Source organism: Mixophyes fleayi, chromosome 4, assembly GCF_038048845.1.
Source record: "Mixophyes fleayi isolate aMixFle1 chromosome 4, aMixFle1.hap1, whole genome shotgun sequence".
NCBI classification, from domain to species: domain Eukaryota; kingdom Metazoa; phylum Chordata; class Amphibia; order Anura; family Limnodynastidae; genus Mixophyes; species Mixophyes fleayi.
Window position 1 is genome coordinate 39,872,700 of NC_134405.1, and position 17,779 is coordinate 39,890,478.

At 40.9% G+C, this 17,779-nt stretch overlaps 2 protein-coding genes across 9 annotated transcripts in view; one reads left to right on the plus strand and one right to left on the minus strand.

Annotated features, from left to right (window-relative positions):
- Positions 1 to 17,779, minus strand: part of DNASE2 (deoxyribonuclease 2, lysosomal) — a 39,963-nt gene that overhangs the window by 17,811 nt on the left and 4,373 nt on the right. For 3 of the 5 annotated variants that reach the window (XM_075206659.1, XM_075206661.1, XM_075206664.1), the window contains one exon: positions 15,147 to 15,210. The gene's annotated coding sequence lies outside the window, so the exon portion shown is untranslated. Of the gene's footprint in view, positions 1 to 15,146; positions 15,211 to 15,648; positions 15,713 to 17,779 lie in introns of all 5 variants that reach the window. The other 2 variants (XM_075206662.1, XM_075206663.1) reach the window with 1 other exon arrangement.
- Positions 44 to 17,774, plus strand: TSPAN16 (tetraspanin 16). 4 transcript variants are annotated; one of them, XM_075206668.1, is made up of 8 exons: positions 44 to 131; positions 798 to 916; positions 2,606 to 2,803; positions 7,812 to 7,886; positions 9,971 to 10,078; positions 10,611 to 10,763; positions 11,415 to 11,498; positions 17,359 to 17,774. In XM_075206668.1, the coding sequence occupies exons 2-8, from the start codon at positions 827 to 829 to the stop codon at positions 17,491 to 17,493; spliced, it is 843 nt and encodes a 280-aa protein (XP_075062769.1). In that variant the 5' UTR covers positions 44 to 131; positions 798 to 826; the 3' UTR covers positions 17,494 to 17,774. The 4 variants fall into 4 exon arrangements, with proteins under 4 accessions (XP_075062769.1, XP_075062772.1, XP_075062770.1 ...); XM_075206671.1 differs by having other exon boundaries at positions 17,384 to 17,774; XM_075206669.1 differs by having other exon boundaries at positions 44 to 116.

The following is a 17,779-nucleotide window of genomic DNA, read 5'->3' on the forward strand; positions in this document are numbered from 1 at the left end:
AGTAACAGCTTTAGCCTTCGCGCATGCGCAAGAAGAGCAGCTTCAGCCTTCGCGCATGCGCAAGAAGAGTAACAGCCTCCAGATCCCACGGCTGTGACGTAGTCACTTGAATCCATGTAACATTATATAAAGTACTTACACTAAGAGCACATACATAATGTGACTTGTATCGTGACCAACCTTCCCCATAACATGGAGATCAGACCACGTCCTTAGTAAAATATACACTTATAGTATTTTGCTAAATGGTTGTAATAATGTCATATTTTACCTCATGGTAGATGCTGTAAATGTCATATAAGCTAATAACACAATAGTTATTCAGAACACAGGACATTTGCAACCAGCATGAGTTTTGTAAATATGCTTATTTGTATTCATTATTAGCATTACTATCATAACATTGTCATATTGTTACATTTTATAGGAAATAAATGCATTTATTTAATTTTAAAAAATAATAGTTTGTACATATATATATTAAACTTGAGTTTAAACCCATTATTTGATTTATGCATGTCGTAAAATGCTCCATTTATGTAAATTTCAACATACGAATGCAAATAGCACTAACTAGTCCTGCCAATTTTGCGACCAGAAAAACATTTGTTTTACTTCAAAACAACAATAGCAGATTGCATTTAGACAATTTTTTTATAATTTGTCTTAATCACCTGACATTAACATTATATTCAATACTCTTTAAATGCCAAAATAGTAAATTTCACTTATTCTTTTATATATTTTCTCAATACTATTACCAATTTTATAGCATATACTTGTTCTTGGTATTATAGGTGTTGCCGCTATCAAGTTATTCAGTAAAATGGCGGATAATCCAAGTGACAGTCCCAGGCTTCATAACATCTACGCCTGCCTGAAATACACCATGTTCCTCGTAAATGCTGTGATATTTGTGAGTCTAGTTATATACTAGTGTAAAACAGGCTGTAGTGATGAAGGGGGCTTTAGTTATTAAAATGGGGGCTCCCTTGTTTAGCTTATACTTCCAACATGACCCATTTCATTAATAAGATAATAATCTGCTCCAATTTTCCCGACTTATTTTATAGTTTCACTAGCAAAAAATCCTCGTCGGTTCAACTGAGATAAAAAAAGAGAATGTGATGTGCAGATATAAGGCAGACTTATGGCAAGTTATGATAAGCATGTTTACATTGTCAACGTGTACCTAATTAAGCAGGACCCTAACCGTGTGGGGGAGTGTTTAATGGTGTTTGCTGGGGGTATCCCAGTGCATTACTTTGTATAAAGTTATAGCTTGCACCTCCTGTTTCCCTCATTGCCTCACAGAGTATGCCTTGTTATATTGTTCACTGTAACGGAGCTAACTGCATATGCATACCTGATAACATTTGAACTTTGCTTTTTCGGGACAGGCAGCAAGGTCATATCACACTGAGATCATGGGCATGTCACATTGCAGGCATACCGTGTTCTCTAGGAACTGCTAGGCCACCCCCAAAAGCTCTTCATTGAAAACACCCCTGCATTGCAGTGTGCACCAGCTTTGCCGCACCTGGCATCTGCCTACATCAGTGAATACAGCACATTATTACACAGGAGGCAAGGCCGTCAGTCAAGTGCTGCATGGACTCTACACCTCTTGTCCTTGTCGCTTTCATTGTGTGGTTGTCTCCAGTCCTCCTACTGCCATTCTCTTCTTATTTAGGAATAGTGTATGTTAGGTGCTTGCTTTTGGCAATGATGCGGGTTCCAGTAAAGGGATGCACACCTGGTTGCTTGATGGAAAGGGTCCCAAGGCTAGCAACTCCGTTAGCTTGGCCCAAGGACCTGAAATTGGAAAACAAGTGGGAAAACAGGACAGACTACGGTTTCCCAGATGAAATGGATGATGTTGGAAGTATGGAAAATACTTTTTCTGCTTTTTTGTGCACTGTTGATGTGGTGTGGATACAGATGATTAGTGCACTTTAGGAATCGCACACCAGCTCATTCCCTGCGCCCACGGTATGTTTGATCTATGTTGAGTGCACTAAACTTGGTGAACGCAGCGTAATCGGCACAGCAGATACGGTTCGTTGACTCCTTTGAAGCAGACACTGGTGATACACATGATCATTCTGCTTCAACACTGGATGGATATTGACACAGGAAAATATGTATCCAGTGCTCACTTTGACCGCACACGTGTAGTGCCGGTGCATTATTCATAGGGTTCAATGAACGCCAACATTCTGTTCCGGTTAACCACAAATGTAAAGTAGCACGGGCACATGGGAAGCGCCTGGCTGTACGATTCTATGGTACAAGTGCATATATCCTTACTTTCCCAGAATTTCCAGGAGGCTCCTGAATTTCAGGGAGTCCACCCGGAATGCTGGAAGAGTAGGCACCCTCTCGTATGCCGGTGGAGGTGGGGCTTAATGACACGATTTGCGTCATCAGGCCCCCAGCTATGTACCGTCATCACCACACCCCCTCCTGCACTTACCACCTGACTTAGAAAAGTTGGCAAGAATGCCCAGATGCCATGTGCCTGGGTTTAATCCATTTGGCTATATGTGTGCTTTCACCTAGCCCTACATCTTTGTACTCCTATTCTTTTCTCCTTATCCTCCAGATATGCGGCGGCGTACTTCTAGGACTGGGCCTGTGGATTAAATTTGGAAGTAACTACTTTGTGCATATACTAGGAAGCCAATTTGCATATTTCCTGAATGTGGGCTTCTTCTGCATCGCTGCTGGATGTATCATGTGCTTTCTGGGATTCGTGGGGTGCTACGGAGCCATCAAGGAGAAACGTTTCTTGCTGCTAATCGTGAGTTGTAACGGAAATGGTTTTCCTAGCGGCCGTTATTGAATACTCATCAGTGTTTATACATTTTCATATTACTTATATTTTACACATTTCAAGATAGTAATGGTGCACTTTAGATTACCCTAAAGATACGCTAAATGCATTAAAAGGCCACCAAATAATGCTCGCTGGCCCAATATGATCAGAAATCTAAAAATGACACCATATAATTACTGTGTTTCACATTTTCATGTAACATTTATATTACCTAGACTCATTTTTACTGTTTTTTTTAATACCCAAAGTTAATTTTACATCTTTGTTTTCTGTAGAGATAGAGCTTTCTTTTGGTGCTATAGTTGAGTCAATATATTTTTAATCTATGAACTATTTGTACAGAATAGGTAAAAAAGCTCTCTTTAATTGTCTCTTAGATACTTTTACATAATTAATTCAACTCACAAAATATACCCCTAGATTTATTTTTCAACTTCTAACATAGAATGTATAGGACTACCAAATATGTGTACTTTATTTATGTCTTGGTCTGCATAAAAGAGTGTGTGTTTCCTTTACTTTACTTTTGTAGTTTATTTATATTACATATATTTAATTATGGAATAAACTCATGTCATTAATACGGGGGGGGGGGGGGTTATGTAGAGACGTACGTAGGTAAAGTGTGATGTGTGCTCCGATGTGTGAACGCAAAAAGCGCTTTTTGCAACTATATATCCACAGTAGAAAGACGTATGTCTCAGTCTGCTCTTATACCGTGATGTAACTCCTATTTCTATCATCCATGCTCTCATCATCTCCCGTCTCGACTACTGCAACCTCCTCCTTACTGGCCTCCCCTGCTCCCGCCTTGCCCCCCTCCGCTCTATACTCAATGCGGCTGCGAGACTCATCTTCCTCTCACGCCGCTCCTCCTCTGCCTCCCCTCTCTGTCTTTCCTTACACTGGCTCCCCTTCCCCTACAGAATCCTTTTCAAACTCCTCACCACCACTTACAAGGCTCTCTCCCAGTCTACTGCCCCTTATATCTCTAACCTCCTCTCCATTCACACTCCCGCCCGCTCCCTGCGCTCAGCCAATGATCGCCGCCTCTCCTCCACTCTGATCACCTCTTCCCACTCTAGAATCCAAGACTTCTCCCGTGCTGCCCCCCTTCACTGGAACAACCTCCCGCGCTCCATTCGTCTCTCACCCAATCTGTGCTCCTTCAAGCGGGCTCTTAAAACTCACCTGTTCCTTAAGGCCTACCTACCATCCACTTAACCTCTCACCTCTTCTGGTTCTCCCCTGCCCCCTTTCTCTCTCCCCGTTGCTTCACTGGCTCCCTTATGTACCTGATTCTGTTTACCCTCCCTTAGGATGTAAGCTCGTATGAGCAGGGCCCATCTTCCCTCCTGTCTTCATACCTGTTCTTCCGCTCCGTCTCTACTGTATCTGCCTGCCTGGAGTTTCTGAAGTACTGGTACTTTGTGTTTATTGTTCTGTACTGTCTTACCCTGTATAGTCTACTGTTTGTACCATGTACGGCGCTGCGGAAACCTTGTGGCGCCTTACAAATAAACGATAATAATAATAATTTGCACCTCTCGGCGGTTAGATGATGCTGATGATGTTACGCATTTTGCGTACTATCGCAAGTTGCACATATCTTGCACACATTCATCAAGAAACAGTATATTACAACAATATTACAACAATATATCTGATAGGCAGCTCAGTATTCCTGACACATCTACCTGTCTCTTTCTGTCTGAATTAGTTATTTCCAGATCTGACTGAAAGACCAGTCTGTAACATACATTTATATTATATACAGTATCATCATATGATTCCTACTTCCCCATGCTGAGCGATTAAAACGCACATAAATCAGGTATACATACACCAGAATACAACAAGGAGCAGATGTGAAGATACGTGCAGTGATAAATACGGGTTTAGGTCTGCACTGCTCTATTAGGTAAGACACTGTAGGGTACGTCCTATACATATGTAGAATATTAAATCGCAAAAGAACGCACAGAAAAACTCAAAACTATTCAATTATTATTAACTTTCAAACTTATTTTTTCCATGAAATACATTTATTATGATGTTATTAATGTCTACTGTACATAAAATACATTTTTACAGTTGCTCCTGATTGTAAATACATGTAGTAGCATGCATACACAGATGTCATCACTATTAGCACTTAGACTAGACCTTTACCTAGAGCAGGAGATACGGCTGAGAAACAAGTACCTGAGAGATGCTGAAAGAACTGATCGGCGCTGCTGTGTCCGCTCAAGATTGGCACGCCCTTACTGTACTACGGGTAAACGTCCCTTCCCCGCCCTACTCGTAGGTTGTAGTAAGTGTCTTTTTGGCGCTCGAAGATGAATTGAACGTGGCTGCGTTTTGTGGCGTATGGCCCGGTTGTGAGCATGAGCAGAGTGATTTTGTGGATTGTATGCACAAAATCACTGTATACGTCCCTTGATGAATTAGGCCCTGAGTGTTCTAACTACCTTTGAATCACTATCTTACAATTCCCTCTTACATAAGGCCGTAATCTTCCAACAATGGGAAAGAGATTTCAGCCCTCCACCAGATGAAGAAACTGAGGGAGTGAGTTGTGAAAAGCTCAATTTCAACTAAAATAAAGGAGACCTCTTATAAAGTGTATTACAGATGGTATCATGTCATCATTGTTTCCTAATGGTCCCCACCCTCCTGGATCTCATGCTGGAAGTGCCGATCCTGAAGGAACTATGGACTTTGCTACTTTCCTCAGAACCTTCGCAAACATTCCAAAAAGTTATCTTCTCATATTTTAGCAGCTGTTTAATTTGTTTTAGCCAGACACGAGAAGAATCCCTCATCACCTTCCTCTCAGGAAGTCAAAAAATATATCTGGTACATTGCAGCCATGAGAAAATTATCATATTCCCAACATGAGAGGAAGATCTGTAGCCCATGGCTATTCATAAAAAATCAATCCTACTTATATTTTTTCCGGAATAGACTTCTATACCCTGCATACCTGTAGGACCGCTCTCTGAATCCTCTAGTTTTTCCTCGCACTGTGAACAGTCATCCCTAGCTAGCCATTTGGTAGGCAATTAGACACAGGTATCCATTCCTACCCTTTTCTCTCCCCGTCTACCATTTGCCCCCCTTTGTGCATGTTGTTTAACATCTATCATAGATGGTTTCAGGTTTCATAAATGTTCTATTTTTTTTCTAAAATGTTATTTCAGTGACTCCTAAAACATGGTCTCTTGGTGTATATCTGTTTATATGCACTGTTTTCTTTGTATACTTTAGCCAAAAAGAGGAGACATTTCTAGAAGAAATATCAGACATGATATATTGGGACTATTACTTTTTACGTTTTTACTATTGAACCAGGAACTATCAATGTGTGGAGTCAGGTGCACTTTAAGTAATGCAGAGAGCGTCAAAAGTGTCCGCTCCCCTGTCCACTTGCAGTCAGAAGTCAGGGGATGAAGCCCCCTCTGAGCACTGGAGTCACTTAATCTGGGTTGGGAGATCTAATATTTTAATCTTGTGCCCTAACTTACTTTAGTACCAGGGTTTTGTGCTATCTTGAAGCCAAATTCAGCTCCAGGAGGTTGGGAGTAAGATTTCAGGGATCCAGCTCTGTAGCTGTTGTCCACTGAGCTCCTCTGTGCTCCTCACACTTCTTCTGGGCTCATAAAAGACCTTGCTTAGCTGAGGAGCAGCAGCCTAACAACGGTCCCCCCCCCCTAGGTTACCACTGGACCATATGATATAGGTCGAGAGGGAATTGAGCTACAAGTACATAGTACACAGCACACTCAGGGAAGCCTTGAGATATGTTAATGTATGTGCTTCTAACACTCTGTTCCAGGACAAGTACAAGGTTTTATCGTTGCTTTAACTAGCACTGTTTTTCAATGCCCCCATGTATGAGCTCTCTAGGGTAACTCTGGAACAAAATGTAAGTAGTTCAAGGAGATAGCCTTGGTTTAGGAACATGCCTAATGTAATATTGGATGCAGCCAATTAGACGGAATCAAGGACATAGATAGTGAAACACATGTGTTGTGATTTATCTACTCCAAGGATAGGACGCCATTCCAAAACCTGGCTTTTATAGAATTGTTCTAAATCACTGACTCTAAAAGGCGTCAATAAGGGATTAAAAGCATCTCTGCAATGCACTAAAATTACAATTGTCACCTTTCCGCTATGGGCTTTAAATGTTGTGCCTAGAGGTACATGCCCTTGATTTTTTTAAAGCAATGCAGAAAGAAGCACACTGCCACTTTACCCATGCACTCCATTCTGCCCAGTATTCACTGACAAACTCCTACAGTGTCAGTGTCTGTTCTGATTATTCATACAACCTTCCTTCCACTCTCCATTAATATAAATATCTGATATTTACAGTCATGTGATAATTGTTGTTTATGATTGATTTTATAGACTCTCTTCCGGCTTTATGACATCAAACGCCGCTATTGCACTTCTTCTCCTCTTGACATGCAGGGATTATAATGTCAATATGCCTCTAACTTGCATGAGTAACACATTTATGCTCCTTCTAATGGGAGTAGCTGGGATGCCATGGGAAGTTTGTTCTGTTTATTACGAATACAGGATTTCTGCAATAATGGGCTCGATCTGCACACACGTCAAGGACTTGAGACTGTATGTTTGGAAACGTTCCAGATTTAGTAGGAGTTTACAAATCTTTATCAATGGTGGAAATTGTCACATTTTTACCCCACCACAAAGGTGGTGGAAATTAGATCTAGACAATTTTGGTTCTAATGATAATGGCCACATCGACTGCAGTGTCACAGCGTTTGTAAATACAATCAAATAAAGTACATTTCTGCTAAGGAATAATTACTAGAGACGGCACCATATACCAGTCAAGTGATTCAAATAATGAAAGGTGTTCATATGTGCCAGTTATTTGTATTGTCACTTCCTTCTACATGTTAGGAGTTTCTAAACGTGTTTTGTTTCCATGCAGTTTTTGCTGATAATGCTGGCTCTGTTTGTCTCCGAGATTGCAGCAGCTGTTGTGGTTTTGGCTTTCTCTGATGTGGTGAGTGATAGTAATTATTTATTAAAGAAAAATGCAAAACCACAGAGCAGATGCTCCTTTATGACATCATTGGACTGAGAGGTGACTTTTTTCTGTATCCACCATGTACATTTTACAAAGGATCCGCCAGCCAGCAAAACCCGGCACAGAATGCTTTTGCGTAGGTGCTTCCAAAGACCATGAAATGACCACACTTTACTAATACATATAATTGCCACTAATATTAACATCACGTACACACATAATCCTTATGCGAGACCTTAGTAAATCAAGGGTTCAGCAAATCTCTGTGTTGTATACAGTTTTGGGTGACCCATTAAGACGCTAAACTAGAATTATATGTTTAATGCCTTGAATCAGTCCTTGTGTAAGATCAGCAGACAAACCTTATGTAAGGCCATGAGCAAAGTTTTATATGAGATTGTGATTTGAGAGATTGTGAGGTCTTCATCCAAGCCTTACATGAGTTCTTTACCCAAGCCTTACACAAGATCTTTATCCAAGCCTTACGTGAGATCTTCATCCAAGCCTTACATGAGTTCTTTACCCAAGCCTTACACAAGATCTTTATCCAAGCCTTACGTGAGATCTTCATCCAAGCCTTACATGAGTTCTTTACCCAAGCCTTACACAAGATCTTTATCCAAGCCTTACGTGAGATCTTCATCCAAGCCTTACGTGAGATCTTCATCCAAGCCTTACATGAGTCCTTTACCCAAGCCTTACACAAGATCTTTATCCAAGCCTTACGTGAGATCTTCATCCAAGCCTTACATGAGTCCTTTACCCAAGCCTTACACAAGATCTTTATCCAAGCCTTACGTGAGATCTTCATCCAAGCCTTACATGAGTCCTTTACCCAAGCCTTACACAAGATCTTTATCCAAGCCTTACGTGAGATCTTCATCCAAGTGTCTGACACTTTTTTGCCTGCCTTGTGTAATATTTTCAAACCCCATGGGTGCTTGACTCGCTCCACATCATGCCATACCCGACTGCCGGTGTTGTCATACTTACTATTTGCCATAAAGCCGAAACCCCTAAACTATTGTATTCTGTGAAGAGTCACACACAGATGAGAATGACATCTTGAACTTCTCCCTAAGTGTCTACCTCTGGCACGTCGTCCACTCTCTCGATCTGTCAGGGGTCCTCAGAGCTGTTTTCTATCTCACTATAGAACTCTTCTCTTGAGGAAACTAATTTGCTCATTTGTCCTCCAGCACTACCCATACTCATACAACACCCAAATCTTCCTCTCCCCCTCCTGACCTCTTCCCTTCTGTATTATCTCATGTACTCAACTGTCTCTCTGCTATCTCCACATGGATGCCCCAATGCTGCCTAAAGTTCAACATGTCCAAAAAGCTTATCATCTGTCCCCATCTCAGAGTCACCTCCTCTCAAATCTCATTCACCGTCAATAATAATAAAACAATTTCCTCAGTCTTCCAAGGAGACTTAATAATACCTGTATAAGAAGCATTTTTTTATACTTTTATTTCTAAAAATTTCCATAAGGCAAATAAAAGAATTAATTAATAAATCGGGTTAGAGTGCCACCTGTAGTACTTCACTTTAAGGCTGGCTCCAATACATAGTAAATGCAGATTCAACACACTTTTCAAATAGAATCATTGATCCCTGCAGAAAATACAACCACAGAACACAAGAGTGCTCAAGTGAATGTCAGATTGGAACATCGATGCGGCTCACAATTATTCCTTGTGCCATGGTCTGTGCAGCATTCACTATGAATGCTTGTTTGTAGTGCTGGCACTTTTTTCATAGGATTCAGTGATGCTATTGGCAATGCTAGTTATGCTGTGTTCAGCAAGCAGTGGAAGCAGATTACACAGAACCTACCACAGATGTATGAAAAACACCAGAGTGTAAAGGTCACACTAACACTAGGTCAGATTAGTTATACAAGTTATACTGCTCTGTATCACAGACAGCTAAGTGATACAGTATTATAAAAAAATAACTGAACATCCTTTATTTCAATGGTGACTAAGTCGTTTATTGTAAACTACATGACAGAACTATACAACAAAATCATATTAGTATTTTCTGCTTTTAAGGCTGATAGTATCCTAAAGGACAAAGGCGTGAAATCTCTGAAGGAGTCCTACTACAAAAGTGGTGGCAGTGGGCTGGTGGATGAAGCCTGGGATGCAGTCATGGATAAAGTGAGTTTTCCTACCTGGTGTGCGTGTGTGTAGCGTTGATGTTCTGTATCTGTTATACAATTATGTACTTGAAAGGGCACCCAGCCACACTACAACTGGCCGACACTCTTTCCAGGGATAGTTATGTGTGGCATCAGAGCAATTGTTTAATCCAAACAGAATACAGTTGGATTTGATGTGATTTTGGTGTTAAATTCTGACAACTACACAAGTTTTGTGTGGTCATCAAGAAACAGCAAAAATATTGGTCCTAAAGAGCTCTCGGTTCACTCCACCTTTGGCCATCCACGTGTCTTGCCAAATTGGAGACAGTTGTTTGACGGTGCCAAATCACCATATAGCAGCTTGTGTTACCAGCTTTAAGATATATTTTACAGGGGAATGAAAACAAACATGCACTTTATATATTTATTATTAACTTGTATGTTGTATTTGGGAAGTATACTGACTCTAATAGCTCTAACATGTAAGTGATGAAGTATTTTTTTAGACATGGTTTTAATATAATGTCTCTTGTTTTGTGTCCTATAAGTTCAAATGCTGTGGATTCTTTGGTTACAATGACTTCACCAACTCCACTTTCACAGCGAAAACGGCTTTGAAATACCCCAAAAACTGCTGCAAAAATGCCAGCCTAAAAGAGTGTGATGGCCTTGATACATCCGAGAACGTTATCTATACAAAGGCAAGTGTTTTTGTGAAGCTTTTTGCAAACACATCTTTTGACATAGTTGTTCACCGAAATGTCTTGGTTGTGGGTTTGGATGTACACTCTGCTAATCCAGAAGGGTGACTACTGGTGTGACAGAGTTCTGCAACTTTTGGCATCTGTATTTTTCAGTGAAATGTTGCAAAATACCCCATGAGCCCATATGACAGCAGTGTCCCTGTCCACAAGAGTATATGTTGACCTAGGTATATTAGTAAAATGTTATTGGATCATTTTGTAGCAAGCCCTTGACCTCACTTCAGGCAGTGGTATATGAAGGTGTTATACACACCTTTAGACTTCACAATTATGGATTGCTAGCGGAAACATCAGCTGCATAACATTTAAATATTGAAAAGCCTCCGTGTGACAGACACTGAGCTTCCAGTATATTCTAGTGACTGCTACTAGTGGCTCCAGCTATATTGGAATCCCTGATCATTGACCTGCGGTTTAGAGATTCCGTCAATTAGTACAGGGGGCATCCCCCACACACAGAAAACCTCTCTACCAATGTACCAGTCATAGAAGCCTGTCACAAGCATAACACAATCTAATAATCTCCTTGCTAGCTATAATCCAGGTCTAGCAATTCAATTTCATTTTGATTATCTTTTTAACATGCAGGGCTGTTTCATGGCAATACTGGATGCAGTGAAGAGGAACAGTATGAATATAGGGATAGCAGCAGCCACCATAACTGCATTGGAGGTGAGGATAAAACTGGGTATTATTAACTGCTGCTTCTACGTTCAGTCTGTGCTTGTGGTAAACGTTTGTATAGCTGGACATTCATTACAGTGTGGAGAAGCCCAGAACCATCAGGGTCATCCGTGATTCAATAGGTTCCATGTATTTCTAACATGTGCTGTGTATTTAAATAGTTGTTTAGTCATTTTTACATGTGAAAGTACTCAGCATTTTGTTTGGTGTGATGATATTTTGAGCCTGATGTACTGCCAGGAGTCTACAGGCACAAAAGATTTAAGTATTGTGAACTGAGATGCTTTTATTCTAAGCTCTTTGGAAGTGTAGAAACAGAATTATATAGGAGTGATTTCTGAAATGCACTCAATGCGTAGTGCAAAACTCCTAGATGACCCAGTCAGCACTGATGGACCTGCTATGTACTTTGCAAAGAACGCCTTTGTCCTTCTCAACTCCTCCAATCAGCTGGCACAAATCTCTGCTCCTACACAAAGGCCACAATCTTGCTCCATAAACCTATGTGCTTTGGTGCAAAACTAGGCGCAAATGTGCAAATTGACACACATAGCATTAGCCAGGATAGATTTGCACTTTGCTGCACCTTGGCCATAAATAACCTCCTTTATAGTTTCAACTCAGCAATGCAAGCATGGGTGCAGCATTCTAACAAGAACCTGAAAGAATCTGAACAGTAATTAATGTATTGACATGGTCTTATATATCTTTCTTGTTACTGGGCAGACTTTAGTAACACACCCTGTTCGGCTTCCTTCCTATACAGTGTTTGACCTTGCAGGCATCCGTAGTACATCTGGTTTCTCTTGTAACGTGGTGCAGTCAGGTACAGGGATGTGCCTTGACTCCCTTTTTGCTATAAACCAGCTTCAGCAGACTATTCCTCCTGCAGGCTATTAACTGGGCATATGCCCCCCGGGCCGCTCCCATACTTGGGCTGTGTCACTGGGCCACCTGCATTTTTCTTCCTTTAAAATGTTCCTATTGGGCTGCTAGTCAAGTCTTGCCCTCCGGGCTAAAATTTGTCAGCCCTCCCCTGCTCTTAAAGCATAAGCATATATACACATGTATTATTTGAATTCATCCAAGTTCAACAATATTCATAACATAACTGCCACATAAAGCTCATGCATATGAGCCTCATTTTGCTCAATTAATAATTAGTGTTTTCTCCCCTCTCTGTCTTCCTTTCTTCTTTTTTCCTTCTTCTCAGTTCTAGCTACGCCGACTCTTTCCCTTTCTTTTTGCCCTCTCCCCTTAACCACCTCCAAAAAACCCTTTGGGCCAACTAACTTGAATCCCTGTCATGCATACCCGGTACTACATTTTGCATTCAACTGTTTTCTTTTCTAATGACATTGACATGTTACTCTTGCTGTGTTATGTAACCATAAAAACTTGTTCCTGAAACTCATGCTGCCCAAGGGGGATGTCTGAATTCTATCAATATGACCCAAGGCCTGCTTTTGTCTTAATTTCCAGGTCAGAACCCAATCTGCTTTATCTGCTTTGTCATAGTACTGTTGTTGTAGCATGAGTGTGGCCTCCCTGCGAGAGAGCAAGATATTTAATTGGCTCTTCAGGGAATCAATTTGAGGGATCTGGGCCGGATTGGGATAGTGCTTGTAAGCAATACAGAAATTTGAAGTTCAAGGAAGGATATTGCCTTTGCAGCCTTTTGTTGGCTGCTGTAGCAGCGCTAATCAGTTGGCCCTGTATAGTGGCTTTGTGGGCTTCCCAGATGACTGCTATCTTGGGGGAAGAGTTTGCTAGAAAATAATCGGAGACTGCAGTTTTGATGCCCAAAAAAGAAGTCTTAAAAGCAGCAGGGAGTCGTTTAAGAGCCATGTGCGGCCACGAGGCGTGTGTCTAAGGAGATCTAAGGTCATTCGATCGTTAGTCTCCTCGGGGGTTGGTCATTCCAGTCCAGGGTCGACAGAAAAGATTGATATTGTATATAGACCTTTTTCTAGTCCAGAAACCAGATGGTGCTTTCTGACCAATTTAGAACCTGAAAGACTTGAACCTTCATCTTCAAATCAATGGGTTCAAGACGGAGTCTCTGAGATTGGTTATAAGTGGCACAGAGGAAAACAAATTCCCCTGGTGTCCATGGACATCAGGGACACATTCCAACATGTTGCAATCTGGGAGGGTCATTAGTGGCTTCTCAGATTTGCAGTCCAGTTTCAGCATTACCAGTTTTGTGCTCTTCCTTTCGGCCTAGCGACTGCGCCAGGGGTCCTTACAAAGATTATGGTGGCAACAGCGGCTCTTTTGAGAGCCAGAGGCATGTCGATCATCCCTTACCTTGATGACCTGCTAAACAAGGCAGGATCATATGCACTTCTCTTGGCCCACATCATAAAGTCTCATGAGAGGCTTATCAATTACTAAAACCCTAGCTTGGTCACTGCTCACAGACAATCTTCCTAGGACTTGTTTTTGACACCATACCACAGGGGGTATTATTACCAGAAGACAAGATCATCCTGTTGCAATCAGTGGCGGATCCAGGGAGGGGCGATCGGGGCGATCGCCCCCCCTAGCAGGGGCTTGCTGCCGGTGGCTGCACACTGTGCAGGTCCGTTCAGCAGTGACAGTGTGCTGCCCGGCTGCTCTGATTGTGTTTTAAACACAATCAGAGCAGCGGGGCAGCACACTGTCACTGCCGAGCGGACCTGCACATACTGTGCAGCCGCCGGCAGCCTTAGAAATTAGAAAGGGGGCGGGGCCTGAATTGCCACCCCTAAAATCGCCCGGGGTATAGCAAAAGTCTGGATCCGCCCCTGGTTGCAGTGACTAATAAGGTCTCTATTAGCTGTCAAACTAATTTCTGTTCTTCTAGGTATGAGAGTCCTAGGAAAGATGGTGTGAACCTTCGAGGCGGTTCAGTTTGCTCATTTCCACTCAAGTTAGTTCCATACAGAACTGCTATCGAAATGCTACAAATCACACCATCACCGATCCAGTCAGTTCTTTAGGTTGTCCACAAAGACGCGTTTGCTGCTCTGTCGGTGGCTCAACAGAGACAACCTGATCAGAGTATATCACAATTTGGGACTGGACAATTGTAACTTTAGATGCCAGTTTATAGGGCTGGGGGCTGTTGACCCTTCATTGCTGCCTACAGTGGCTATGGTCCCTACAGGAGTCAAGAGTGGTCTTAAAAGCCCTTGTTAATGCTCAACCTCTTCTAAGGGAAATGACAATGCCACAGCAATGTCAGGGATGTGTTACGTACAAAGCCCTACTTTCAAGCAATGGCAGAATAGAAATTCAACTTAAATCTGGAGATAGCCATTCCTAAGCTAGGTCTAGATTGATCTTCTAACTTAGAATAATATTTTCTCCTTTTGGATATTGTCAAAGCACTAAAAAATGTATCTGGATAGGATTACTAGTTTCCGTAAGACAGAGTACCATTTGGTCCTCTATGAAGTACAAAAGAGGGATTGGATGGCGACCAAAAATTGCTAAATAGATAACCTCGGTTCTCTCCTGTCATCAAATTCTGTGTTTCTCTTTCCAATTGCTGGTCTATGTAAGCATGTGTGTACACAGTAGTAGATCAAATAAAGAACCCATTGAAACTCCTGCTATGCTAGATACACCAATACATGAACAGAAACTTACATTTTACTGCTGTGCAGCGTGTCACAAAAGTCACATGTGTTGAAGGTGTAACCCAAATGGCATCCTACCAGAAAGCAAAGAGAATAAACAGAGTTTAAGCAGGTAAATCACAACTGCTGTACATAGTTGCACGAGATATTTACACAGCTGCAAACATTCTTCTCCTATTGTGATGTCATGCCCCTATCTGTTTGTACTAATAAGTATGAGGACTGTCAAGATGGAGTGCAAATTCTTTGTGCCTTATAATGGGCGAGGCTCGCTGGATTGGAGCATTCCTTGATGAATGAAGGTTAGGCACAGCAATGCCAATTTTTGCTCAAAAACTATTCACTCATTGTTTTCTGATATATGAATTACACAATGTCCATGGATTCCACAGTGTACCCCAGCTTCATTCCACCCACTTACATAACTCACTACAGTATAAATACCCGGAAGCTCAGTTTACTCCAAATTCAGATTATTTCAGGTAGGACACCCATAGCTGTTTCAACCACACCTGTATACCCAAGCTCAGTTCCGGACTTATATATGGAATAATGCACTACCTACTGTAAATCCTCCTGTAAATGATATAGATAATAGTAGTCATGTTGTGCGATCATATAAAGCACAAATCTATAGAGCATGAACTTTTCTACAGGTCACAAAAATATGAGGTGACATCTAATATCCATGATAATTTACAATAGATGATGCATTAGTCCTAATAATATATGTTTTGCTAATGAACACTGAACAAATTATGAGTTCAATTACATGCAGGACCCTATCTGTGTGGAGTTTGTGTGCTTTCCTTGTGTTTGTCCGGGTTTCCTGCTACAGTCATACATACTGCTATGTCAACTGGCTGGCTGTGTGTGTGTGTGTGTGTGTGTGTGTATTTCTCAGGTATGTAATTTAGACTGTAAGGTCCAGCGTGGCAGAGACTGATGTGTATGATTCAATATTCTCTTACAGCGTCGCGTAATATTGGGGGCGCTGTAGTAAAAAAACAATAATAAATAAGCGATGACATCAGAATTTACAGTTTACACAGATGCTATTTACAAGAGTTTATACATATATTAATATCATGTGTTATCTATAACAATTTTACCAACGACTGATAAATAAAAAGTCCCGATCAGCATGCCAATTCATGTGTACAAACTATACACGTTTTACACATTTTACCTTCAGATATATCTTCATCTGTCATAACCATTGGCTGAAAAGATCATAGGGGTATATTTACTAATCTGTGGGTTTTCAAAAGTGAAGATGTTGCCTATAGCAACCAATCAGATTCTAGCTGTCATTTTGTAGACTGTACTAAATAAATGACAACTAGAATCTTATTGGTTGCTATAGGCAACATCTTCACTTTTTCAAACCTGCAGTTTAGTAAATATACCCCCATGACTCTGTGAACTCTATGGAAATCCCGATTGTAAGTGCATACACACTGCAGGATTGGAACAACGTCATTCCATTACCAAATGAGATTTTTAGTTCAGTTTAAAAATCAAATGAAACGATACAATGTGCTTTGGAATGATAATCGCTCAATCGCGCAGTGGTGCACGCTAATGCAATATCGGCCGAACAGTCGTTTATCGTGCGATTGGCCCAATAGTTGGCTGAAAATTCTGTAATGTGTACCCAGCCTAAGTGTGTATATATAAAGGGCTGCTGCAGATACATTTTGCATGGATGTGCTGGTGTGAATGGGTGTCTAGTGATGAGAAGTAACAGAGGGGTGAGGACAATGGAAGGATTGAAGGCTATGGCAGGTTGGTATGTGAGAGTAATGTATGGCACAATGAAGGTGCCTTTTTAGGAGATGTTCTGCTTATATTAGTGTAAAGGCCATATTGTTCTCTGAAGCAACTCCTTTTAAAACATTTGTTTTACCAGATGTAATCTAGCTTTTATAATAACATATCATTTATGAGATTCTAGAATAAGTGGTAGTGGACTTTCAGGGGGACACACTTCAAATAAACTGGATACAAAGAACATTTTTTGTAATATTATTTTATACATTTTTACTCCACCATATGTGTCAATTAAAGAAAGTTACTGCTGATAAAGTTCATGAAGTGTCGATCTGATCTACGTGACTTTGTGAATATTGGAACTGGATGATTTTATAAAAAGTACCACAAAAAAATGTTATCAATATACAATATTTCAAAGAAATCTTATATTGTTTGCTTTCGGGCAGATAAAGCTCTTGTTTATGTTTGCAGTTGTCGTCCCTTATTGTCGCATTGGTGTTGTTTGTGAAACTGGGATAACGGAAAGTGCCAACTGGGAGACATTATCCCTGTACGCCAGAATTCAGCACGCGGTGTCCTAGTGAGTACATGGCGGTACCACCGTCTGCAGGACCCTTACTTGTGGCCGTCCAGCTGATAAACAGTTTTAGTAAAAGTTTCAAATATATTATTTTTTTAATTATCTTTGTTAAATTTTTTGTTTGCATTGTTACCACGGACATGTTTCCTATTTGTGTTGCTACAGCATGTGTAATGATACTGTATCCCAATTCAGGAGGAGAGCATAATGTAATGGCTTGTTTTATTATTTTAGTGTTAGACAGACTAAAATAAATATAGCTTTGAATATTGTCTTCTCTCACATTG

Excerpts from the sequence above, each read along its gene's own strand:
- TSPAN16 (XM_075206668.1), top strand. The coding sequence starts at position 827 with ATGGCGGATAATCCAAGTGACAGTCCCAGGCTTCATAACATCTACGCC. Across the intron at positions 7,887-9,970 it reads TTTTGGCTTTCTCTGATGTG|GCTGATAGTATCCTAAAGGA; the intron begins GTGAGTGATAGT and ends TCTGCTTTTAAG. Across the intron at positions 10,764-11,414 it reads AGAACGTTATCTATACAAAG|GGCTGTTTCATGGCAATACT; the intron begins GCAAGTGTTTTT and ends TTTAACATGCAG.